Source organism: Mastigoproctus giganteus, chromosome 9 (assembly GCF_048544385.1).
Source record: "Mastigoproctus giganteus isolate SK-2022 chromosome 9, ASM4854438v1, whole genome shotgun sequence".
Classification (NCBI taxonomy): domain Eukaryota; kingdom Metazoa; phylum Arthropoda; class Arachnida; order Uropygi; family Thelyphonidae; genus Mastigoproctus; species Mastigoproctus giganteus.
Genome location: NC_143583.1, coordinates 229445044 through 229472469, shown reverse-complemented (window position 1 = coordinate 229472469; position 27426 = coordinate 229445044). Strand labels below are relative to the sequence as shown.

At 39.1% G+C, this 27426-nt stretch overlaps 1 protein-coding gene across 1 annotated transcript in view; it reads right to left on the bottom strand.

The window, feature by feature from the left end:
• LOC150081164 (sodium-coupled neutral amino acid transporter 9 homolog) overlaps window positions 1-26991 on the bottom strand; it is a 240840-nt gene extending 213849 nt beyond the window's left edge. Inside the window, exons 1-2 of the mRNA XM_090380964.1 lie at window positions 26620-26991; window positions 4781-4907 (exon numbers count right to left, since the gene is read on the bottom strand). Of these exons, the coding sequence (XP_090237090.1) occupies window positions 4781-4907; window positions 26620-26747 (255 nt within the window). The 5' untranslated portion in view covers window positions 26748-26991. The remainder of the gene's footprint in view (window positions 1-4780; window positions 4908-26619) is intronic.
• Window positions 26992-27426: the final 435 nt, after the last annotated feature.

The window sequence follows — 27426 nt, the reverse complement described above, 5'->3', positions numbered from 1 at the left end:
TTTCCTTTCCCAGTGCTTATTTCACACCAATTAGCAAGGGCACATGATTTTTTTTTTTTTTGGCTGATATAGCCAAAAAAAAAGGAAAAAAAAGGAAAAAAAAACCCTTTTCATTTCACTCATTCACTCGCTCCAAATGTTTGTCCAATTCTGCCTTGAATTTGTTTAAGCTTTCAACTTCTACAACAACAGATGGCAGTTTGTTCCAGCAATCAACCACCTGTGGGCTAAAGGCAAACTTGCGCACATAGAACATATGTTATTATGGTGAAATGTGTTCCTCTTAACTGAAATCTTGTCATATAAAAAACATAATTTTCAGGATCTTCTCATTATTATTATTATTATTAGTCACATGGTGCAAGGAAGCCTGAGGCTTATGCTGCACCTGCCAAAAAAAAAATTCGGAGTTACCTGAGACAGAGAGAGAGAGAGAGAGAGAGAGAGAGAGAGAGAGAGAGAGAGAGAGAGAGAAAGATGATATCCAGCTCAGGACCCTGGGTGTGCCAAGCCCATACTCACCAGATGTGAGCCCCTGGGGCATTATAGTGATGAAGGGAAAGCGACCAATGGAAAGTGCAAGTGGTGGCAGTGCTAGGAAACAAAACAAAATTGATTTAGAAATGAAGATGAAAATGATTAAGAAGTATGAAGCAGAACAAAATGATCACTGTTCATCATTTTGTGATCAACAGTGATCATAAAACAGCATTCAGGTGCTATATTGCAGATGGAAAAGCTATTAATAATAGGAATGGAAAATCAGATTCAGAAGCAAGTGCTCCTGAGTCTAATGCCCATTCAAGCAAAAGCAAGAAGTATTTATGAAGATAAGTATGGAAAACCCCAAGTCAAGTTCATGGCAAGCAACATGTGGTTTAATAGGTTCAAACATCGGGCTAGTTTTCAAACATCGGGCTAGTTTGCAAAACGTTACAGTATTCAGTGAAATCGCCAGTGCAGATTCTGCAGCAGCAGAGAAATTTTGTGATGTGTTAGAAAAAAACCCCTTCTAAATTTCCACAGCTCTCAACCTCTGCAGCGGCATATTTATCAGCCAAAGACGTTGATTCTGGCAACTATTATGCCTCTCCTCCCTTTTTTTTTACAATTTTTGTAATTGCACACTTTTGTAATTTTACCTAGGCATAAGATAAAAAAAAACAGAATAAATAATTCTATTTACATGTTCTTTGAACTTTTCTTTTTTGCTTCAATCAAATTCAGTGCACGTAGTTGCGAGCGTTGCATAAGCCTTTTGGGAAATTCCGACATGTAAAACTCAACTTATGTAGAATAGGGCTTACAATACCAAGATTCTGGGATCCTGGTCATTTTATTTTGGTATTTAAATCCCAGTATTGATACAAAAATACCGGGATTTAAATACATGGCAAATTTTGGCACATCTATTCTACAACTATCTTTCTTCAGTTTGAAACTGTGCCGCCTCAGGTTCTTAGTCTGATCAAGAGGAACAATCCCATCAGCATTCAGCTTGCTCAACCCATTCAAGGCCTTATATACCTCAATCAGATCACCTCACAAGTGCCTACTCTTCAGGCACTGCAATTTGCAGCTTTTCTTGGTAACAGCACCCCTTTGTTCCCCCTCACCAATCTTGTTGGCCATCTTTGTACTCATTCTAAAAACTTTACATCCTTCTTAAAATGAGACCTCCAGACCTGTACACAGTACTCCACACCTAGAGTACTGTACACAGTACTCGAGGTGTGGCCTGACCATTTCCTTGTATAACGGGATAATCACCTCCCTGTCCCTGCCAGCAAAATTCCTATATATCAGTGACAAGACTCCATGACCTGCCCTAGTAGCCCGTCTGCAACCGCTCAGCAAACTTCATATTTGTCTGCACAATTACCCCCAGATCTTTTTCATTTTCCACTTCCCTGAGTGTAGTACCACACAGTTGGTATGCATCTCTTCGGGTATTGCTACCCATATGCAGTACTTTGCCATTTTTCAATGTTAAATTTCAGTTGCCACTTCTCAGCCCATTTTCCCAACTTATCTAGATCCAGTTGGAGTAGCATACTGTTTTTACTTTAGTTAACAACCCTGCCAATCTTTGTATCATCTGCAGATTTGGACATTAAACCTGATATACCTTCATCAATATCATTGATAAATATACAAAACAACAATGGATCCAACACCGAACCCTGGGAAACTCCACTAATAACATTTCTCCACAAACAGTAGTGTCCATTGATTACCACTCTCTGTCGTCTCCCACTCAACCATCCCTTTATCCCTTTTATCCCTTGTAGCAACTTACCCTTAATGCCATACCTCTCCAATTTGTACAGCAGTCTTCCAGGTGCAACAGTATCAACAGCTTTCCTGGTCCAAGAATATATCAAATTTGTTTTTGGCATTCAGTTCCTTTGTGACCACATCATAGTATCCAATGAAATTGGTCAGACAAGACCTCCCCTTAACAAACCCATGTTGTGTCTTAACCATTACTGCAGGCTTGTCTAGAGGATCCTGTAATGCTTCTTTCACCAGTGATTCCATTATTTTCCCCGGAACACAAGTTAAACTAACAGGTCTGTAGTTACTTGTGTCACCTTTTGAACTCCCTTTGTGAATTGGTGATACATTTGCACACTTCCAGTCCATGGGTGTGTGCATATTTATGAGAGATTCCTTGGACTCAGGGGAGTCCAAGGAATCTCTCATAAATATGGCTTACTTCCTTTGCTGCCTCCTTTAATATAACTGGATAGATCCCGTCAACCCCACATTGGCCTGTACTTAACAAGTACAGGCCAATGTGGGAAAAAAGTCACTAGTTAAGGTTAAATTTGAAAGTGTCTGCAATTCTGCCCAGACACAATAGGATAGAGTATATAATGTGAGCCTTGTCAATTAGTTCAGCCCTGGAGAGATTGTGCAAGGTGCATGAGTTAGAATTTTTCTCAGCATGGTCTGTACTTGTTAACAGCAGAGATTTTTTCTACAGGGATGAGATACACTTAAATAGAAAGGGTGCAAGAATATTTGCTGTTGTTATCAATGCAGTGTTAGGTGGGTCTGAAAACTGCTAGCTTGGGGGAATTCACAGTTTAATAGATTAATGGTAGCCACAGGAAGAGGTAAAAGTGATTCTTGCACTGCTTCTATTAGGTTGAACAGCAGCCTGAAAAGCGAGGTACTGGGATTTCAAGGACTGCTGGAAGTCATCATGGCTGCAGATGTTCTACTGTTAATATTGTTGATATTGTTCTACTGTTAATATTGTTGATATCAAAGGGTGATATTGTTGTGCCAACGTGCACAACAATATCACCCTTTGCCCTTAGAAGATATTTGCTCTACAACGTCATCAACATTTGCCCCTGGCAGATATGCCGTGGTCCTATTCCACCTATCATTTTTGTACAATATATTTCCTCTCACTCTGACAATAGAGTCACCAACAATAACTAGCTCCGGTGGCACCAGCCCATTCTGCCCTGAAGGTTGCCTGACGATCAAGTGCAAACACTGGCACTGATCTTCAATGCCAGAGCTTCTACCCTGTTCTTCAAGCTCTCATAAATGCCCAATAACAATGCTGAGTTGGTGCCTTTCTTCTGCACACTGCTTACATAGAGCACACATAAAGACACCCTTGGCACACACACCCTTGGAAATATCATGTCCCGTTCCAGAAAGAACTGCAAACATTTCATAAGTTGCACATTTTTTAAGGCTGTGATGCGTTGGAGAATCGCCCCCTTCAGTTCTCCCCCGAGCTACAGCACTCCCACTACTTTGCACGTTGCTTTGGTGCTCTAGTTAATTATTTAACAATGAAAATTAATAAGGTGAATAAATTAAATTGATTAATTTACTATACTATACTTGACTATACAATACTATATTAAGCTAATGCAGTAATACATATTCCACTACATTATACCTTAGCAATCAAGTTTGAGGTAAACGTTATCAAGTTACGCTATACCATAACGATCACAATGTTAAATTAGTTATATTCTTAGCTAAATACAAAAGATATATGCCCAAAAGGTGATTAAAACCTTCAAAATACTTATTACAATTTAAACCCTATTATTCTTCTGAACTACTGGTTATGCTACAATATTCCCGCCAAAACACCAGCACGACAGCAGTATGAGTAGAGAGTTGCAACTTACAAAATCACAAGATACTAAGCCTATTTAATCCATTTTTAAAACACAAATTAATATTTCACCATAATAATCAAAATTACAATAAAATTTCAGGGGAAAACTTATCCATTTGCAGCAGCTACAGAAGTCTACATCTTCACCAAGCAACACCTGGCGGACTTCAAATTCAATATTTGAAAAAAATACGAATTTTTAACAATTTTCATATTTTCTTCAAAAAGTTCGAAGAAAATATGAAAATCGTTAAATATTCATATTTTTAATGATAGAACACATTAGGCACTTAATGAGAATGCCCCATTTTATTTGTTTATGGCTAAACATCTTGATTAACAAAACAATTAATGATGCAGATCAAAAGAAACCTGCAATAACTGAGGAATGCTTAAACTCATACTGATATCACTCTGGCAGATATAAATTTTTTTTTTTTTTATATTTAATAGGCACTGTACCACTTTTTGGATGGATGCATCCATTGCTGGGTTACGGGAACACAGTTCTTCAATAGTAAAAATAAACTGCTGCAGAGCTATTCCTTTCAGCAAATTCAAATAATTCTATGAACACACTTTTAAAAACAAAAAGAAAAATATTAGCAATTTTATACTTACAAGAATATCTACTGATGGATCAGTGAGTTTACTATAATATTTATAACGATTATAAGTTGCAGCTGCCTCTGAGGTTGAATCTTGTGAAATAAGTCCCTGATGAGTAACAGGATAATGAAAGGGACGCCTATAAATAAGGAGAAGATAATTTTATATTTATGCAACAAAAACATATCAAATTATGAAAACATTTCAATTTCTGAAAATAAATGAAAAATGAAAATTGAAATATGTCATACAGATATAAGGACGTGGTGTCACACAGATATAAGGAATGCAGTACAATATGTCATATCAAAATATCCCATATTAAACAAAAATATCTTAAACACAATATTTCAATATTCCAACTGATGTGTACTTCGATATCAAAGATGGAGAATCTGTAACGCTGAAAGCAAAATTAACCAAAAAAGCAATGCAAATACAGGCCAGCTTAAAGGAAAAATAATAAGGGTAACTAAGAGCAAGAACAGGTGCATTTATACTTCATGTATGGTAAATAAATTTGAAGAATTTGAGGTGCTGGTGAAGACATCAAAGGCTGATGTTGTCGGGATATCAGAGACATGGTGTCACACAGAGATAAGGAATGTAGAATTGGAATTTGAGGAGTACAAAGTGTACAGAAAGGATACAGGATAGAAGGAGGAGGAGGGGTGATGCTCAGGGTGCTCGGTGGATATTTTGCAAGGTGAAGGATTTGGGAATAATTTTATGTTCACAAATTTCCGAATACATTAAATATCTCATTATTTTAATTAAGTCAAGTTTCACTGATTTACATGTACAGCCAAGGCAACATTTCGTGTAGAATTTGTATCGTTTTAATGTTTCAATAAATTAATGAAAATATTAAAATTTGTGTATTATTCGGAATCTGAAGGTGTTGCACTAGCACCACCTGGCACCATGCTACGAGTGCCGATGGCAATGCTGTTAGTTGAGAAACACATAAAAAAGGAAGTGCATCCAGTTGACATGGGTGGGCAGTGCAGTGTTCAGTCAGTTTGGTGTGACATAAGCAGTGGGAAAACCGAGTTAAGAGTAGGAGTGTGTTGTAGACCTAATGACTCTGATGAGTACAACAAGCAACTGTGTAGAGAAACAGTGGGCCAGTAAATCAGATTGTCTTATAATGGGGGATTTTAACTTCCCAGATATAGACTTCTCTACTTGTGGATTGGTCGCTCACACACTAGCAAGACTTCTGTGTATTTATTGGATGATTGTTTTCTACACCAGCATGTTCGAGAAGTAACCATAGTTAGTCATACTCTTAATCTGATTATCAGCAGTGATTCTTCATGCATTAAGAATCTGCAGATAAAGTAACCACTTGGTGGCAGTGATCACAATGAACTGACGTTATATTTACTTAAAGATCTAACTACTATCAGGAGTAAAGGGCAGGGTGTTTGCTTTCGTAAAGGTGACTACAGTGGTCCGAGATTTTTTAAATTCTAAGAGCAAAGTGGAATAGAAATTGTTGAAGATAAACATAACAAAAGCACCTAAGGTGGATGGGATCTATCCAGTTATTATTATTTATTCAAGTAAAGGAAAAGGGGAAGTTACATCTACCCCTACACAGCAAACATTTGCAAGAAGGATAAACATAACAATAACAGATTAACAATATATACATTAACATAAAGGATACAGCTCAAATTTATTACAGCAGGTTAAGACTTGGTGAGGGATACTGCACTGCTTCTCTTGGAATCAGCAGCAGCCTGGAAAACAAGATGCAGGGTATTTCAGAGACTGACTGCTGGGAGTCATTGTAGTACAAGTAAACACACAGGCTGTGTTAGGGTAGCTAAGAATAGGAACAGGTGCATGTATACTTGCATATACACCAATGGTAGGAGTTTGCTAAATAAATTTGATGTGTTGGTCAAAACATCAAAGGCAGATATTGTTGGGATATCAGAGACATGGTGTCACACAGATATAAGGAATGCAGAACTGGAATTTGGGGAGTACAATGTATACAGGAAGGATAGACACGATAGAAAGGCAGGAGAGGTTATGCTATTAGTTAAGAAACTCATAAAATTCAAGGAAGTGCAGCCAGTCGACAGTGCAGTGTCGAGTCATGTTGTTCTGACATAAACATTGGGAGATCAAAATTGAGAGTATTAGCATTAGTACAGGCATATGATGCAAGAAAGCAAGCTTATGCAGAATCAGCCAAAAAAAAAAAAAAATTCCACTTCACCCCTCCGTTCGTTCGAAATACCTGTCCAGTTGAGCTTTAAATATGTTTAGGCTATCAACTTCCACAACAAGGGATGGAAGACTGCTTCACCAACCATCTACCCGCTGGCTAAATGCAAATTTCCGCACATCTATCCTACATCTGTCTTTCCTCAATTTGAATTCAATTTGAATTTATGCACTCTCAGGTGATTATTCTAAGCAAGAGGCAGAATCCCATCAGCACCGAGCATGCTCAAACCATTCAAGACTTTATACACCTCTATCAGATCACTTCGCCGGTGCCTAGTCTCCAGACACTGTAATTTGCAAAACTTAAGCCTTCCTTCGCAAGAGCAACCCTTTGTTCCATTCACTAATCTTGTTGCTCTTCTCTGTACTCATTCCAGCAGCTCTACATCCTTCTTGAAATGAGGCCTCCAGACCTGTATACAGTACTCAAGGTGTGGTCTGACCATTGCCCTATACAAGGGAATAATCACCTTCCTATCCCTGCTAGAAAAATTCCTGTATATCATTGATAAGACACCATGAGCTATTCTTGCAGCCCGTCTGCACTAATCTGAGAACTTCATATCTGCCTACACAATTACCACCAGGTCCTTTTCATTCTCTAACACTGTCAGTGTAGTACCACAGAGTTGATATGTTGCTCTGGGGTTGCTGTTTCCGAAATGTAGTACTTCACATTTGTCAATGTTAAACTTCATTTGCCACCTCTCAGCCCATCTGCTCAACCTTTTCAGATCCTGTTGCAGCAGCATAGCATCAGTAGTGTCCTTAACAACCCTGCCAACCTTTGTATTGTCTGCAAACTTGGACATTAAGTTTGATATACCATCATCAATATTATTTATAAATACAGAAAACAATGGACCCAACTCTGAACCCTGAGGGACTCCACTAATAACATTAGTCCATGATGAGCAGTGTCCATTGATTACCATTCTGTCTTCTCCCCCTCAACCACCCCTTTATCCATAGCAGCAATTTGTCTCCAATGCCACACTGCTTCAATTTGTGCAGCAGTCTTCCATGTGCAACAGTATCAAAAGCCTTTCTAAGATCCAAGTATATAATATCAAAGTCATTCCCTGCATCCAGTTCTTTTGTGACTGCATCATAGTATCCAATCAAATTGGTAAGGCAAGACTTCCCCTTAACAAAACCATGCTGTGTCCGAGCTATAACTGAAGTCTTGTCTAGATGATTCTGCAGTGCTTCTTTAACCAGTGCCTTCATTAATTTTCCTGGAACAGAAGTTAAACTCACAGGTCTATAATTACTTGTGTCAGCCTTTAACCCTCCTTTGTGAATTGGGTTCACATTTGCACATCTCCAGTCTATGGGTACCTCCCCTGATTCCAAGGAAGCTCTCATAATTATGGCTAAGGGTTTGCTTACTTCCTTTGGTGCCTCCATTAATATATCTGGATAGATCCCATCCACCCTAGGTGCCTTTATTGTGTTTATCTTCAACAGTTTCTCCTCCACTTTACTCTCAGTTATTACAAGATTATCTAGCTTACTGCCAGAGTTGAGTACACCTCTGGCATTACCCTCACAGAATATCTTCTCATGTGTGAATGTCGATGCAAAATATAAATTTAGTTTGTTAGCTACCTGAGCACAATCATCAACGGTTGAACCATCGATATCAATCTGATTCATCTCCTTCCTCCTAGAGTTTACATAAGTAAAGAACTCTTTGCTGTTTTTCTTTGCATCCCTTGCCAAGGATTAATCTAACTTCGCCTGCCTAACCTCCTTTGTAACTTAGCATTAGCATTAGCATTAGCAGAGGCATATGATGCAAGAAAGCAAGCTTACTCAGCATCAGCCAAAAAAAAAAAAAAAAAAAAAAACACCCACTCCCATTTCACCCCTCCGTTCGTTCGAAATACCTGTCCAGTTGAGCTTTAAATTTGTTTAGGCTATCAACTTCAACAACAAGTGATGGAAGTCGGTTCCACCAACCAACCACCCGCTGGCCAAAGGCAAATTTCCGCACATCTATCCGACATCCGTCCTTCCTCAATTTGAATTTATGCCCTCTGAGGTGATTATTCTGAGAAAGATGAAGAATCCCATTGGCATTGAGCATGCTCAAACCATTCAAAGCCTTATACACCTCTATCAGATCACCTCGCCGGTGCCTAGTCTCCAGACTCTGTAATTTGCAAAACTTAAGCCTTTCTTCGTAAGAGCAACCCTTAACTTGGTTACAGATCAACTTGTATGTATCATAGGCTTCTGTGTCACATGTTAATTTGTATGTAACCCACGCATTTTTCTTCTCTGGAATGCCTCATCAGTTCATCTGACATCCATTTAGGCCTAAACCTTGAACAATATTTCTTAGTTGGTATGTAAGGCCTAGTAGCTTCCAAGATAAGTTCTTTGAATGCTTCCTATTTTGAATTTGCTGTTGGTAACATCATCAGTTGGTCCCACTGTATAGAATTTAAATACTATCTCAGACCATCGTAGTCACCTTTATGAAAGCAATAACCCTTCAAATATTCTCATGGTAGTTTTATATGGTAGTTACCCCTTTGAGTAAATCCCACTTCAGCACACTGTGATCACTGCCACCTACTGGTTCCTCTATCTGCAGATTCTTAATGCATGAAGAATCACTACTGATAATCAAATCAGGAGTATTTCTCCCTCTAGTTGCCTCCCGAACATGCTGATATAGAAAACAATCATCCAATAAATCCACAAAAGCCTTGCTAGTGTGTGAATGACCAACCCACAAATTCCAGTCAATATCTGGGAAATTAAAATCCCCCATTATAAGACTGTCTGATTTACTGGCCCACTATTTTCCCGTAGAGTTTCTTATTATATTCATCAGAGTCATTAGGCCTATAGCACACTCCTACTCTCAATTTTCATCTTCTAATGCTTAGGTCACACCAAACGGACTCGACACTGCACTGTCCAGCGATGTCAACTGGCTTCACTTCCTTGGATTTTATGTGTTTCTTAACTAATAGCTTAACCCTTCCTCCCTTCCTATCCTATCTATCCTTTCTGTAGACATTGTACTCCCCAAATTCTAGTTCTGCATTCCTTATATCTGTGTGACAGAACGTGTCTGATATCCTAACCATATCCGCCCTTGATGCCAAGAGCAACACCCTAAATTCATCAAATTTATTTACAAAACTCCTAGCATTGATGAACATGCAAGTATACATGCAACTGTTCTTTTTCTTAGCTACCCTAAAAAAACCCATGCGTTTACTTGTACTGCAATGACCCCCAGCAGTCTCTGAAATATCCTGCATCTTGCTTTCCAGGCTTCTGCTCATTCCAATAGAAGCAGTGCAAGAATCACTTTCACCTCTGCCAGTGGCTACTGTTAATCTATTAGTCCTTGTATCCCCTCCCAAGCTAGCAGTTTCTGACCCACCTAACACTGCCTCGATAGCTTCAGCAAATATTCTTGCACCCTTTCTATTTAAGTGTATCCCATCCCTGTAGAAGCAGTCCCTTCTGTTAACAAGTACCGACCAGGCTGGAAAAAATTCTACCCCTTGAGCCTTGCACAATCTTTCCAGGGCCGAATTGATCGACAAGGCTCTCAATCATATACTCCCTCCTATCATGTCTGAGCAGAATTGCAGACACTTTCAATTTCAACCCTAATTCATGGCTTTTTTTCAACAGTGACTGGTAATTGTTTAGTAATTCTGCCAGTCTCCTACTCGTTATATCATTAGTGCCAACGTGTACAATTATATCACCTTTTGTGCCCTTAAAACATGATATCCGCTCTACAACGTCATCAACCTTTGCCCTGGCAGACATACCCTGGTCCTGTTCCACCCATCCTTTTTACAAAGCATGTTCACCATTTCCCTGACAATAGAGTCACCAACAACTACTAGTTCCTGTGGGACCAGCACATTCTGCCTTGGGGGTTGCCGCTGTGTTGCGTGATGACCAAGTGCAAGTTCTAACATTGATGTGGGCAGCTGAGAGCTTGATAGGCCTCTCACTTTATATCCTTCGAGGGCATCCACTGTCCTTCAATCTCTCATGTAGGCCCATAACAACCCTGATTTGTTGCCTGATTTTGTTACACTCCTTGCATCGCTCACACACACAAAGACATCCCCCATGGCAATATCATGTCCTGTACCTGATTGCTCCACAAGCATCATGCAAGCAGTGCATTTTAAAAGGCTATGATTCATAGGGCAACTGCCCCCTCAGTTTTCCTCTGAGCCACAGCACTCCCATTAGCTTGAGCCTTTTGCTTTGCTGCTCGGGTCTGAGTCATGATTTCGATTTAATTTCAATAAAATTTCAATTTCAGTACAAAATTATAACCCTAAACTTGTATCACAACACTGATATCATTTTTCAATATTTTTCAGTATCAAATATTATCTACGAGTTCTGTTTATATAACTTCCGTACGTTACCAACAGCAAATTAAAAATGGGAAGCATTCAAAGAACTTATCTTGGAAGCTACTAGGCTTTACATACCCACTAAGAAATATTGTTCAAGGTTTAGGCCCAAGTGGATGTCAGATGAACTAATGAGACATATGGCAGAGAAGAAAAATGCATGGGATACACACAAATTAACACGTGACACAGAAGCCTACGTTAGATACAAGTTGATCTGTAACCAAGTTACAAAGGAGGTTAGGCAGGCGAAGACAGATTACAAGAAATGTTTGGCAAGGAATGAAAAGAAAAACAGCAAAGATTTCTTTACTTATGTAAACTCTAGAAGGAAGGAAAGGGATGAATCAAATTGGTCCACTTGATATCGATGGGTCAACTGTTGATGATCCTGCTCAGGTAGCTAACAAACTAAATGAATATTTTGCATCGACATTCACACATGAGGAGTTATTCAGCGAGGGAAATGCCAGAGCTGTATTCAACTCTGGCAGTAAGCTAGAGAATCTTGTAATAACTGAGAGTAAAGTGGAGGAGAAATTGTTGAAGATAAATACAAGAAAGGCACCTGGGGTGGATGGGATCTATCCAGTTATATTAAAGGTGGCAGCAAAGGAAGTAAGCAAACCCTTAGCCATAATTATGAGAGCTTCCTTGGACTCAGGGAAAGTACCCATGGACTGGAGATGTCCAAATGTAACCCCAATTCACAAAGGAGGATCAAAGGGCAACACAAGTAATTATAGACCTGTTAGTTTAACTTCTGTTACCGGAAAATTAATGGAGGCACTGGTTAAAGAAGCACTGCAGGATCATCTAGGCAAGACTTCAGTTATAGCTCAGACACAGCATGGTTTTGTTAAGGGGAAGTCTTGCCTGACCAATTTGATTGGATACTACGATGCAGTCACAAAAAAACTGGATGCAGGGAATAACTTTGATATTATATACTTGGATCTTAGAAAGGCTTTTGATACTGTTGCACATGGAAGACTGCTGCACAAATTGGAGCAGTGTGGCATTGGAGGCAAATTGCTGCAATGGATAAAGGGGTGGTTGAGGGGGAGAAGACAGAGTGGTAATCAATGGACACTGCTCATCGTGGAATAATGTTATTAGTGGAGTCCCTCAGGATTCAGTATTGGGTCCATTATTGTTTTCTGTATTTATAAATGATATTGATGATAGTATATCAAGCTTAATGTCCAAGTTTGCAGACGATACGAAGGTTGGCAGGGTTGTCAAGGACACTACTGACACTATGCTACTGCAACAGGATCTGGAAAGGTTGAGCAGATGGGCTGAGAGGTGGCAAATGAAGTTTAACATTGACAAATGTAAAGTACTACATATGGGAAACAGCAACCCCAGAGCAACGTATCAACTCTGTGGTACTACACTGACAGTGGTAGAGAATGAAAGGGATCTGGGGGTGGCTGTGCAGGCAGATATGAAGTTTTCTGAGCAGTGCAGATGGGCTGCAAGAGTAGCTCATGGTGTATTGTCAATGATATATAGGAATTTTTCTAGCAAGGATAAGGAGGTGATTATTCCCTTGTATAAGGCAATGGTCAGGCCACACCTAGAGTACTGTATACAGGTCTGGAGGCCTCATTTCAAGAAGGCTGTAAAGATGCTGGAACGAGTACAGAGAAGGGCAACAAGGTTGGTGAATGGAACAAAGGGGTGCTCTTACAAAGAAAGGCTTAAGTTTTGCAAATTACAGTGTCTGGAGACTAGGCACTGGCGAGGTGATCTGATAGAGGTGGATAAAACCTTGAATGGTTTGAGCATGCTCAATGCTGATCGGATTCTTCCTCTTGCTAAGAATAATCACCTGAGAGGGCATAAATTCAAATTGAGGAAAGACAGATGTAGGATAGACGTGAGGAAATTTGCGTTTAGCCAGCGTGTGGTTGGTTGGTGGAACAGACTTCCATCACTTATCGTAGAAGTTGATAGCCTAAATAAGTTTAAGGCTCTGCTGGACAGGTATTTTGAACGAACAGAGGGGTGAAGTGGTTATTTTTTATTTATTTATTATTTTTTTAAATATTTATGTTTTTTTGGCTGATGCTGCATAAGCAGCATCAAATGCCTCTGCTAATTCTAATGCTATAATATAAGTGTTTACTTTAAGGTAAGGAGGATTTTAGCTCTTTCAAAATTTTATATATTCACTTTTGTTTTCAGCGATCACCAACTACTTAATTCCGATTTTCAATGTGGCTGACAAAGCTATTTTCATTTAAAGTGAACATTCCAGCGGTTGAATAAGGCTGGACAACAAGCTTAATCAAAGCGATCGTTAATGGCATACAATGTTATAACGATGCGATCTCTTAGTCACTAAGCCTAATGAAATTAATCCATCTAAATCTAGGAAAATACCTGATGATAATGTCCAAATTCTTACTGGATGGAGGTCAAACTTATTACCAACTATTATATGAAGATTAATTCCATTTTAAAGTGTGATTTTCAGTTAAAACAATTAATAGCAGCACAAGCATTAAAATACGAACTACTGCTTTACAACAACAGCAGCCTCATTATATTAAAGTTATCTCACTATACAACCTCAGTTATATCAAAGGAAGCAGCAAGGGAAGTAAGAAAATCCTTTTTTAGCCTTTTTTCATAATTATGAAAGCTTCCTTGGACTTGGGGAAGGTCCCCATGGACTGGAGATGTGTAGATTGAGGTCATGGGGGCCTCCTCCAATTCACAAAGGGGATCAGAGGGTTACAACCAATTACAGACCTATTAGTTTAACTTCTCTTACAAGGAAAATAAAGGAGTCACTGGTTAAAGAAGCAATGCGTGATCATCTAGACTGCAGTTATAGTTCAAACACAGCATGGGTTTGTTAAGTGGAAAGTCTTGTCAGACAAGACTGCAGTAATAGTTCGGACACAGCATGGGTTTAAGGGGAGGTCTTGTATGACCAATTTGATTGGATACTACGACGCGGTCACAAAGGAATGCAAAAAATAATTTTGATATCGTATATTTGGATTTCAGGAAAGCTTTTGATACCATTGCACATGGAACACTGATATACAAATTGGAGTGGTATAGCATTAAGGGCAAGTTGCTGCAATGGATAAAGGGATGGTTGAGTGGGAAATGACAGAGAGTGGTAATAAATGGACAATGCTCTTTGTGGACTAATGTTATTAGTGGAGTCCCCCGGGGTTCCATGTTGGGCCCATTGCTGTTTTGTCTATTTATCAACGATAACCCCAGGGGCTCACATCTGGTGAGTATGGGCTTGGCACACCCAGGGTCCTGAGCTGGATTCCTTGCACCATATGGCTAATAATAATAATATCAATGAACGTATATCAGGCTTAATGTCCAAGTTTGCAGATGATACAAAGGTTGGCAGATTTGGCAGAAAAGACAGTATGCTACTGCAACAGTATCTAGAAAAGTTAGGTAGATGGGCTGTGAAGTGGCAACTGAAGTTTAACACTGACAAATTCAAAGTACTGCATATGGGTAGCAGTATCTTAAGAGAACAAGTGGGTAGCAGTATCTTAAGAGAAGTGTAGTACCACTTCCTTGAGTGGTTCTACACTCGAGGAACTGGAGTAATTGTGCAACCAGATATAAAGTTCTCTGAGCAGTGCAGACAGGCTGCCAGAGCAGGTCATGGAGTTTTGTGGCACCTCTGTAGCCAGGTGGGCAGGAGCAGCAGTGTGTAGCATACACTTCTTGATTAGACCAGGGTTTGAGCTCGTGACCACCAAATACGGAGGATGCGGAAAGGTCAGGGAGGGACCACCGCATATCTCCGGAGCAATATGGCCTTAGTTGCTAATGCTCCTAAAAACCAAAATAACAATGGAGTCTTGTCAATGATATATAGAAATTTTGCTAGCAGAGACAAGGAGGTGATTATCCCCTTGTATTAGGCAATGGTCAGGCCACACCTTGAATACTGCATACAGGTCCGGAGGACTGATCTAAAGATGTAGAGTTGCTAAAATAATTACAAAGAACGGCAACAAGACTAGTGAGAGGAACAAAGGGGTGCTCTTGGTAAGAGCTGCAAGTTGCAGGTATCTGGAGACTAGGCACCTGCTGAGTGATCTGATTGAGGTCTTGAATGGTTTTAGCAGGCTCAATGCTGATAGGATTCTTCCACTTGCTTAGATTACAAACCTGAGTGGGCAGAGATTCAAATTGAGGAAGGGCAGTTGCAGAATAGATGTGTCAAAGAAATTGAGGAAAGACAGTCACAGAATAGATGTGCCAAATTTTCCTTTAGCCAGCAGGTAGTTGATTGCTGGAACAGACGTCCATCTGTTGTTGTGAAAGTTGATAACTTAAATAAATTTAAGGCTGAACCAGACAAATATTTGGAGTGACCAGATGGGTGAAATGGGAAGGGTTTTTTTTTTTTTTGGCTAATACTGTATAAGCTGGCTTTCTTGCATTAAAGGCCTCGACTAATGCTAATACTGATGGGCATAACTGCATTTGGAAAATTGCAACAAAGGCTATGTACCTGGGTGCACTTTTGGTGTTCAGAAGGCAGGTGTTATTGGTTTGGGGAATGCTTTTGTTGCATGCCCTGGGTCCTATGATCACTGCTCATCAACAGCTAAATGGGAATGCCTACCTTTATGTCATCACCAACCAAGTACTCTATGCCTCTTCATGATGAGTGTATTCAGACAACTCTGGCCTCTGTGAACAAGACAATATGCCATGCTACAAGGTCCACCAGGTTGCTAACTGGTTTCAGGAACATGACAATGCATTCTCCATCCTCCCATGGCCACCCAAATTGCAGCAAATTCCTGATATTCAATGGCAAGCCCATCCACCTGATAATGTGCTAGGCATGTTGTACAATACATAGGGAGCACTACAGCAGGACACCCAACACCTTGTGGAGTCCGTTCCAAGATGTGTAAGCCGTATTATGAGCAAAAGGTGGCTATGAGGTTTTAGGTAGGTATTGCTAATGCAAAGCCAACTCAGTGTATAATCAAGCTATTCCTCATTGCCCATTTAGTAATGTCTTGCAAATTGGAATGTTCGAGAAAATGTCAGTCCCAAAAGTTTATTTTTGGGAACTCAAAAAATAAATGGGAATTCATGGTTCCCAATAAATTTCATGAACTATTTTTGTCTAATTAAAGATTTCACCAGTTCAGAGAAGGAGGTAATTAATATATTGTATATTAATTACCTCCTTCTATCCCATTGTATAAGGCAATGGTTAGACTGCATCGTGAGTACTGTATACAGATCTGGAAGCCTTATTTTAACCTGTCATTTGTGCCCTTAATTTAACAAAGACACTTACATGGCATCTATGAGATGCCCTTTTGGTTTAATTATAAAAAAAAAAATTTTTTTTTAGCTTTATTACTAAATTAAAAACTGTGAGCTATTAATTAACATTTGCTAAACTCAATTAAAAATTATCAAAGAAAATATCAAAGAAAATTATCAATTATCAATTAAAAATTATCAAAGAAAATAAGCAGGAGACCCCAAAAATAATAATAAAATTTTTTTTTATATTTTTCAGAATTTAAGGTCACTCATCCCTAAGTCTGAATGCTAATGCAAACACAGACACTTGTGCAACTCCGGCAGACACAACATGAACATCTGCAATTTTGTCAGTTGTTCATATTTAGTCACAAAAAAACCCAAAAGAAAAACCCTCTGACAAGATTAGACACCTGGAATGCTATCTGACTAATGAATGTTTTTTTCTTGTATGGTGTCTCTTAAATGCCAAACAAGAAATTAATGTCTCATAATTCATTCATTCTCATATATCAAAAAAATGAAAACAGAAAATATTGTATAACCAGTTGAAGAATACCGATTGGCAAAGGCACACAAGGCAAATCAATTTCATTTACAAATTGAAAAACAAAAAATTTATTAGAGTGACATCTGTCAGATGCAATTAGTAGTGGATATCTTAGAAAATATGCAGAGAAGAGCTACAAGATTAGTAAAAGACAGAGCATACTTTTACCACAGAGAATTTCAGCTTGCAAGTTTCAGTGTTAGAAAACACAGATCTGAGATCTGATTGAAACGTTTAAGTCTTTAAATGGATTGAGTGAATTAAATGCTGATGTATTCATAGTAGTAGTAGTGGCAAGTGATGAAAGAAAGAAAGCTTATATAACATCAGCAAAAAAAAAACACTACACACCTCACCCATCCATACCCTCCAAAAATTTATTAGTTACTTTTATTTGTCTGTTATCATTACTTTTCTGGGACAACACACATAAGGAGACAATTCAGATATAATTAACTCCTAGCATTGTCGCTGTTATGGGTATTGCATCAGGCATCCATGTAACTATTCACTGATTGCAATAAATATATTATATAACAAAAAAGGATGGTTGCAGGATAGTTGGGCAAAAATTTGCTTTCAAGCAGAGAGTAATTGATTGCTGGACCATTAATTCAGTGGGCCAGTAAATCAGAGAGTCTTATAATGGGGGATTTTAATTGCCCAGATATTGACTGGAATTTGGGGGTTGGTCACTCACACACTAGCAAGGCTTTTGTGGATTTATAGGATAACTGTTTTCTACATCAACATGTTCGCGAGGCACCTAGAGGGAGTAATACTGTTGATTTGATTATCAGTAGTATTTTTTTTTTTTTTTTTTTTATGAGGACCCCAAACACGAGAGGTATTAGAACCTATAGTACTTAGTACCGTGCTTGGGTTGGAGGTTGAGAAGACGAAAGAAGATATTTGTTGATATTGGACTTGAACTTCTGTAGATTGTAATTTTCAGGAAATACGCTTGAAGGAAGGTTGTTCCAGAAAATGGCAGTTGAATGAATAAATGAGGAAGATGAAAAGTTGGTTCTGTGGGTTTGAAGTTGGACAATAAATGGATGTTGGCTGGTGGCGGCACGTGTTCGGACTGTTTTGAAAGAGAGAGCGGGAATTATAGAAGCCAATTCAGAAGAACAGTGCCCATGGAAGTATCTGTAGAAGAGGCATGCAGCAGAAACAGTGCGTCTATGAGAAAGCGAGTGGAGAGACTCTGTTAGAGATGAATCATTAATTAACCTAACTGCCCTTTTCTGAATGGAATCAAGAAACCTGAGAGAGGTTTTGGGGGCACCACCCCAGAAGTGGGAACAATATTCCATGGCAGGGCGGATTTGCGATTTATACAGAGTGACCAGCTGTTTGGAAGAAAAGTAACGCCGAGAGCGAAAGAGAAAACCAAGTTTTTTAGATGCAGAGGAAGCAATATTTGTAATGTGCTTGTGCCAAGAGAGATTAGAAGTCAGGGTAATCCCCAAAAGAGATATATCATTTTGCCTAGAAATCGGAGTGTCACTAAAGATAAGAATAGGAGCAGAAGAATCCTTTTTGCGAGATATAAGACAAGATTGAGTTTTAGAAGGGTTGAAATCAACTAAGTTGTCTTTGCCCCACTGGAGAATTACCTGAAGATCGGCATTTAAGGAATTGGCAGCAGATTTTCGAGAACTTGAAGCTGATTGAGCTGGACAAGGTTTCTCAAAATGGAAAGTTGAATGCAATGTGCTATCATCAGCAAAACTATGAATAGGATTTCCAGTCAATGGAAGAAGGTCATTGATATTCAAGAGGAAAAGAGTGGGGGAAAGAACTGAACCTTGGCGGACACCGGCATTAGTGGAGAAGTTAGAAGACAGAGAGCCATCTACCATCACCCTCAGTGAGTGATCAGAGAGAAAACTGGATAACCAATTACTAAAAACAGTTGGCAAACCATAAGATGGAAGCTTGTTTAGAAGACCTTTACGCCAAACACGATCAAAAGCCTTTGAGATGTCAAGAGCAACTACTTGTGTTTCACCGAACCTTTCCATTGAATTAGTCCATAAATGGGTAACATAAGCCAGAATATCACCAGTGGATCGACACTGGCGGAATCCATACTGGCGATCGTTGATCAGACGGAAGGTTTCTAGGTAGTTTAAGAGTTGGCGGTTAATTGATTTCTCCATTACTTGAGAAAGAGTAGAAGTAATTGCAATGGGACGATAATTGGATGGGAGGGATTTGTCACCCTTTTTAGGAACTGGCTGGATATGAGCAAATTTCCAAGCAGAAGGAAAAACACCTTTGGAATAAGAAAGTGAAAAAAGGCGGCAAAGAATAGGAGTAAGTTCAGGAGCACAGGTTTTGAGAACAAGTGGAGAAATACCATCAGGACCTGGAGCTTTCTTAGCATCGAGATTCATCAAAATCCTTCTGATATCCTTTTGACGGAAGACCACAGGAGGCATTGAATGGAGCATGTTAGGAATGGTGGGAGGTGTTTTACCAAGATCATTAATACATGAGCTTGAAGAAAAATGGGATGCTAGCAGGTCAGCTTTATCCTTGGCTGAAGTGACAACAGAACCATCTGGTTTGGACAGAGGTGGGAGCAGAGATGGGCAAAAGTTGCGGCCAATAGCTTTGGCAAGAGACCAGAATGCTCGGCTACCATTAGGGCAAGAAGCAAGTTTTCTACTCTTAGCCTGTTCAAACTCTAGTTTGGACTGATTAATAACTGCTTTACAATTGTTGCGAGCTTTCGTGTAGGCAGAAAATGAAACTGAAGAATTAGAAACAAGCCAATTACTATATGCAACATTCTTCTCTTGGACAGCCTTAGCACATTTATTGGAAAACCAAGGTTTAGATAAAGGACGAGATTTTAAAGTGGAGTGTGGGATAAAGGATTCCATTCCTGCAAGAATAATTTCGCTGACACGATCTGAGCAAACGTTGACATCAGAAGTTTTGAAACAGTAATCAGACCAAGGAAAAGAAGAAAATAAGTCTCGCAGGTCATCCCATTTTGCATTCTTGTAATGCCAAACAATACGAGGTTGGGAATAGCCATGAGATAAAGGTTCCATTGGAGAAGAGACAATCACCAAGTTGTGATCTGAAGTGCCTAAAGGACATCTCACTTCAACCCTGTACTTAGAAGGGTTGTTTATGAGAAAGAGATCAAGCGTATTGGCTGTATGATTAGGATTGTCCGGTATTCTTGTAGGTAAATGAACAATCTGTGCTAGGTCATTAGTAATTGCAAAAGCCTCAGCATCTCGACCTGCTGGGTCTGTGTGACTAGAAAACGGAGGCCGGCTGGAGTTGTGAACGTTAAAATCACCAAGGAAAATTACCTCACTGTTAGGAAAGTTGGACTGGAGAAAGACAAGTTGCAAAGAGAGGAAGTCAAAGAGCTCCAAGTGATTAGTGGAGTTGGGAGAACGGTAGAGACAACAGATGAATTTTACACAATGAGGTAGAGAGATTTTAAACCAGAGAAGATCAAAGAGAGGAGATTCCAAATTGCCAAGTCTCTGATAGGGAATATCAGAACGGACATATGCACAAGTACCACCTTTGAGACGAAAGGAATCATACAGCAAATAATTTGGACATCTAAGATGAGCAGTAGTTGAATCAACTGATAACTGAGATTCAGTCAGAAAAAGTACATGGGGTTTGGAAGACTGCAAGTGGAAATGGACATCGTTGAGATTGGAATTGAGACCACGTATATTTGTGAAATGAATTAGGAAGTCCTTGGGAGGTTTAGATCTTTTCGCCGATAAGCTTGCTCTATTATTTTGACAATTCATGGTGTATTCAATAGTAAGAAAAAGTGGGTGGGACATGCTGTATGAAGTAATGAAATTTTTGGATATGGCGTACATGTGGTAAGAATATACCCAGATCCTTGACATAACGTGGCCTCGACAATGCTCCCCGTATACACACTACTCGGACTCCCTCCAGTCACTATCTGGCAGAGTAGAGGTAGCAAGATTATACACTAGCTGATCCGGAAGCCTCCTAGAGAGTTACCAATAGGTTTGGTCCGGTGTACTATCTAGCGGCCGGCCTGCGAACACCGTTTTAGAGCTGTACCCTCGAAATGTAAGGAATATTGGATCTCGCCACGACATTCATTATAACCTCAAAAATCATCAATCATACTGCATGATGGAAGAGATAGGGAAGGGTTGGCCGGAACTTAGCTCTAGAGACTAAACATGGGTTCCACCACTTCAAGCCTCCAATAAGCAAAGTGGTGGTATTTTGCCGGTTGATGAGAGTCATCTACCACCTAGTACTGCCTGGTGACATAGAGGGGCGGCGTTCCGCCATGTGGTTTGGGCGCCACACCTCGACCGCTGCTTACGTTGGTTCACACCTGGGTGGTCACCCACCATGTACTTGTGCATGAAGGTTATACCCAGGATTACTAACAGTCCCACCATCGTGAAGGTGCAAGCAGAGGATTTGGCTGTCATAGACCATCCGTACTTCGCCGAAATTGGGTCCACTTGACTTGAGTGTCACCCGAATATCAGTTCCATCAGCGTTTCAGACTCCCAGGTAGCAAGAACAGCTTGTCTGGCATATCTGAGAGAATGTCTGTGACAACCTCAAGGACCAATTCTTCATGCATTAAGAATCTGCAGATAGAGCAACCACTAGGTGGCAGTGATCACAGTGTGCTGAAGTGGGATTTACTCAAAAAGGTAACTACCATCAGGGGTAAAGGGAAGAGTTATTGCTTTCGTGAAAGGCGACTCAATGGTCTGAGACAGTATTTAAAATCTATACAGTGGGACCAAGTGATGATGTTACCAACAGCAAATTCAAAATGAGAAGCTTTCAAAGAACTTATCTTGGAAGCTACTAGGCTTTACATACCAACTAAGAAATATTGTTCAAGGTTTAGGCCTAAATGGATGTCAGATGAACTAATGAGACATATGGTAGAGAAGAAAAATGCACGGGATACATATAAATTAACACGTGATACAGAAGCCTATAATAGATATAAGCTGGCCTGTAACCAAATTACAAAGGAGGTTAGGCAGGTGAAGGCAGATTACAAGAAATGTTTGGCAAGGGAAGAAAATAAAAACAACAAAGAGTTCTTTACTTATGTAAACCCTAGAAGGAAGGGGATGAATCAGATTGGTCCACTTGATATCGATGGTTCAACTGTTGATGATCCTGCTCAGGTAGCTAACAAACTAAATAAATATTTTGCATCGACATTCACACATGAGTTATTCAGCGAGAGAAATGCCAGAGGTGTATTCAACTCTGGCAGTAAACTAGATAATCTTGTAATAACTCAGAGTAAAGTGGAGGCACCTGGGGTGGATGGGATCTATCCAGTTATATTAAAGGAGGCAGCAAAGGAAGTAAGCAAACCCTTAGCCATAATTATGAGAGCTTCCTTGGACTCAGGGGAGGTACCCATAGACTGGAGATGTGCAAATGTGACCCTAATTCACAAACGAGGATCAAAGGCTGACACAAGAAATTATAGACCTGCGAGTTTAACTTCTATTCCAGGAAAATTAATGGAGGCACTGATTAAAGAAGCACTGTAGGATCATCTAGACAAGAATTCAGTTATAGCTCTGACACAGCATGGTTTTGTTAACAGGAAGTCTTGCCTGAACAATTTGATTGGATACTATGATGCAGTCACAAAAGAACTGGATGCAGGGAATAACTTTAATATTACATACTTGGATCTTAGAAAGGCTTCTGATACTGTTGCACATGGAAGACTGCTGCACAAATTGGAGCAGTGTGGCATTGGAGGCAAATTGCTGCAATGGATAAAGGGGTGGTTGAGAGGGAGCAGACAGAGAGTGGTAATCAATGGACACTGCTCATCGTGGACTAATGTTATTAGTAGTCCCTCAGTGTTCCGTGTTAGGTCCATTATTGTTTTCTATATTTATAAATGATACTGATGAAGGTATATCAAGCTTAATGTCCAAGTTTGCAGACGATACAAAGGTTGGCAGGGATGTTAAGGACACTACTGACACTATGCTGCTGCAACAGGATCTGGAAAGGTTCAGCAGATGGGCTGAGAGTTGGCAAATGAAGTTTAACATTGACAAATGTAAAGTACTACATATGGGAAACAGCAACCCCAGAGCAACATATCAACTCTGTGGAAAAGGACCTGGGGTGAAAAGGACCTGGGGATAATTGTGCAGGCAGATATGAAGTTCTCTGAGCAGTGCAGATGGGCTCCAAGAGTAGCTCATGGTGTCTTATCAATGATGTATAGGAATTTTTCTAGCAGGGTTAAGGAGGTGATTATTCCCTTGTATAAAGCAATGGTTAGGCCACACCTTGAGTACTGTATACAGGTCTGGAGGCCTCATTTCAAGAAGGATGTAGAGCTGCTGGAACGAGTACAGAGAAGGGCAACAAGATTAGTGAATGGAACAAAGGGTTGCTCTTACGAAGAAAGGCTTAAGTTTTGCAAATTACAGTGTCTGGAGACTAGGCACTGGCGAGGTGATCTGAGAGAGGTGTATAAAGCCTTGAATGGTTTGAGCATGCTCAATGCTGATGGGATTCTGCCTCTTGCTCAGAATAATCACCTGAGGGGGCATAAATTCAAACTGAGGAAAGAAAGATGTAGGATAGATGTGCGGAAATTTGCCTTTAGCCAGCGGGTAGTTGGTTGGTGGAACAGACTTCCATCCCTTGTTGTGGAAGTTGATAGCCTAAATAAATTTAAGGCTCAGCTGGACAGGTATTTCAAACAAACGGAGGGGTGAAGTGGAAGTTTTTTTTTTTTTTTTTTGGCTGATGCTGCATAAGCTTGCTTTCTTGCATCATATGTCTCTACTAATGCTAAACTGTCTTTCCTCAATTTTAATTTATGCCCTCGCAGGTGATTATTCTGAGCAAGAGGAAAAATCCCATCAGCATTGAGCATGCTCAAACCATTCAAGGCTTTATACACCTCAATCAGATCACCTCACAGGTGCCTGGTCTCCAGACATTGTAATTTGCAAAACCTAAGCCTTTCTTCGTAACAGCAACCCTTGTCCCATTCATCAATCTTGTTGCCCTTCTTTGTACTCATTCCAGCAGTTGTACATTCTTCTTAAAATGGGGCCTCGAGACCTGTGTAGTACTCAAGGTGTGGCCTTACCATTGCTGTATACAAGTGGATAATCACTCCTTATTCCTGCTAGAAAAATTCCTGTATATCATTGACAAGACCCCATAAGCTATTCTTGCAGTCCATCTGCACCGCATAAAAAACTTCATATCTGCCTGCACAATTACCCCCAGGTCCTTTTCATCTCTGCCTCTGTAGTACCACACAGTTAATATGTTATTCTTGGGTTACTGCTTCCAATACATGCAGTACTTTACATTTGTCAATGTTAAACTTCAGTTGCCACTTCTCAGATCATCTGCCCAAATTGTCTAAATACTGTTGCAGTAGCACACTACCATTACTGTCATTAACAACCCTGCCAATTTCGGTATCATCTGCAAACTTCGACACTAAGCCTGATATCTTTCATCAATATCATTGATAAAAATACAAAACTGTGGGCCAACACAGAACCCTGTGGGACTCCACTAATAACATTAGTCCACAAAGAGCAGCATCCATTGATTACCATCCTGTCTTCTTCCACTCGACCACCCTTTTATCCATTGTAGCAATTTACCCTTAATACCATTCTGCTCGAATTTGTACAGTTGTCTTCCCTGCGCAACAGCGTCAAAAGCTTTCTGAAATCCAAGTATATGATATCAAAATTATTTTTTGCATCCAGTTCCTTTGTAACCACATCATAGTATCTGATCAAATGCATCAGACAAGACTTTCCCTTAACAAATCTATGCTGTGTCTAAATTATTGCTGCAGTCTTATCCAGATGATCCTGCAATCTTTAAACAGTGACTCCATTATTTTACACGGAACAGAAGTTAAACTAACTGGTCTGTAATTACTCGTGTCACCCTTCGATCTTTCTCTCTTTGTGAACTGGGGATACATTTGCACATCTCGAGTCCATAGGGACTTCCCCTGAGTCCAATGATGATCTCATAATTATGGCTAAAGTTTGCTTGGTTCCTTTGCTGCCTCCTTTAATATAACTGGAGAGATCCCATCTACCCCAGGTGCCTTTCGTATGTTTAACTTCAACAATTTCTCTTCCACTTTGCTCTAAGTTATTACAAAATCATTAAGCACACTGCTACAATTTGATAAACTTCTGTCATTTTCCTTCTTTAATAACTCCTCATGTGTGAATGTAGATTCAAAATACTCACTGTTTGTTTGCTGTCTGAGCAGGGTCATCAACAGTCGAACCATGATATCAAGTGGACCAATCTGATTCATCCTCTTCCTTTTAGAGTTTATATAAGTAAAGAAATGCTTGTTGTTTTTCTTAGCATCCTTTGCCAAAGATTTGTCGTAATCTGCCTTTCCTTGCTAAATCTCCCTATGAAGAATGCTAGTATGAAACAGTAATACAATTTAATTTAATATTAAAAATAAATAAACCAAAATCTATTTGGTTAAATGATTAATAAAAAAAAAGAAAGAATTTAAAACTCATTCATGCACTGCAATGAATTGGTTGCAGTTGAAGTATGCCTGTTTTTCAAACCTAAATATATGAAGCCCTTAAAAAAAAAAAAAAAAAAAGCAAGCTTCAAGTTGAATGTATTTTAGGTTGAATAAAGACTGTTTTTTGTACCAATTTACATTGCATGAGTTTTAAATACTTTCATCTATATTTTTTTAATCCAACAGATTTTGAGATGAGTTAAAAGCTAAGCTCTTGCTATTTTTAAATTTTAAATTAGTAATACTAACTAGCAGCCATAGGGCTTTAACTATAATTAAACGATTTCTTCAAAAAAGACGAATAATTTGCGGTTATTAATTAATATACTAAAATGTGTAAAACAGTTAATACATTTTAATATATTAATAACCATTAATTAATATTATATTAATAAATTGCATCAATAAATTGTATTGTATTAATAAATATTAATAACCGTTTAATACATCAAAATTGTTTAAAAAACATAATATTGTGTTTTGTTTTATCTACACTCTTTATTCCATTGTGTTTTGAATATAAACATTTTCAAAAATAATTCTTTTTATTTTTCCTATTACCACCTAAATTAACATTGATTCGTAATAATTTATTATGAATAAATTATTTTGTAAACGACTTGACAATATTTACATAAAATCATATTCTATAATTTGGACTACCCCCTCTCCTCTTTAATCCAAATTGGTGAGGTTGTGCTATTATATATTGAAGAAAACAACCTGTATAACAAAATAGACAGACCTGATTACGGACTGTGGTCGGTTTTTCCTAGTGGAAGAATCGCTTGACCCTGTACGAAAAGATTCATCAAATCTGCGATTAAGGCTCGAGTTTGAGTTCAACAACGGAGTTGAAACGCCATTCTCCATCCTGTATCTCTAATTTACAAAAAAACTATCAACTGAAATACATCTTGTTTCTTATTTACAAAACGAAAGGTCTGCGTTGACAACTCTTACGCAACACTAAAACTTAGCCCCATTAACCTACTTTAAGCAACAAACAGCTTGCAATCAGATGACTGTCATAGGATATCGCGATGATTTTTTTTCTTCCAAATATGAACACTAGGGCTCAGTGAACAAGAACACGTGAAAGTCATTTCACTTTCGATATTTCTCATACACAATCAATTCGTTACCCCCCCCCCCCCACAGCTGTTGCAATACTTTTATTATTTTGTCAAAGAAGCATATACCCTACTTTCGTGAGAGCTTGACAACATAAATACATAACACATCCACTGAGCATCGTTTAAACAAGCTCCTTCCACCTCAAGAATATTTTTTATTACATAATTTTACTACAAGGCGTTGACTCTTGTAAAAGATACTAAACAAATGTTGAATATACGAAACCTTCTCCTCCGGCAAACGGAGTCATTCGATTACGGGTACGCCACTGCACAAAGAATATATACAAATACCAAATAAAGTGTAAAAAATAAAAATAAAAAATAAGCTCCGTAAGTTCTAATTGTGCTGTGTTAGAGAAGTTCAATTACGCAATTAATAGTTATAATAAATTAACAGCATTCGAATTTGATGG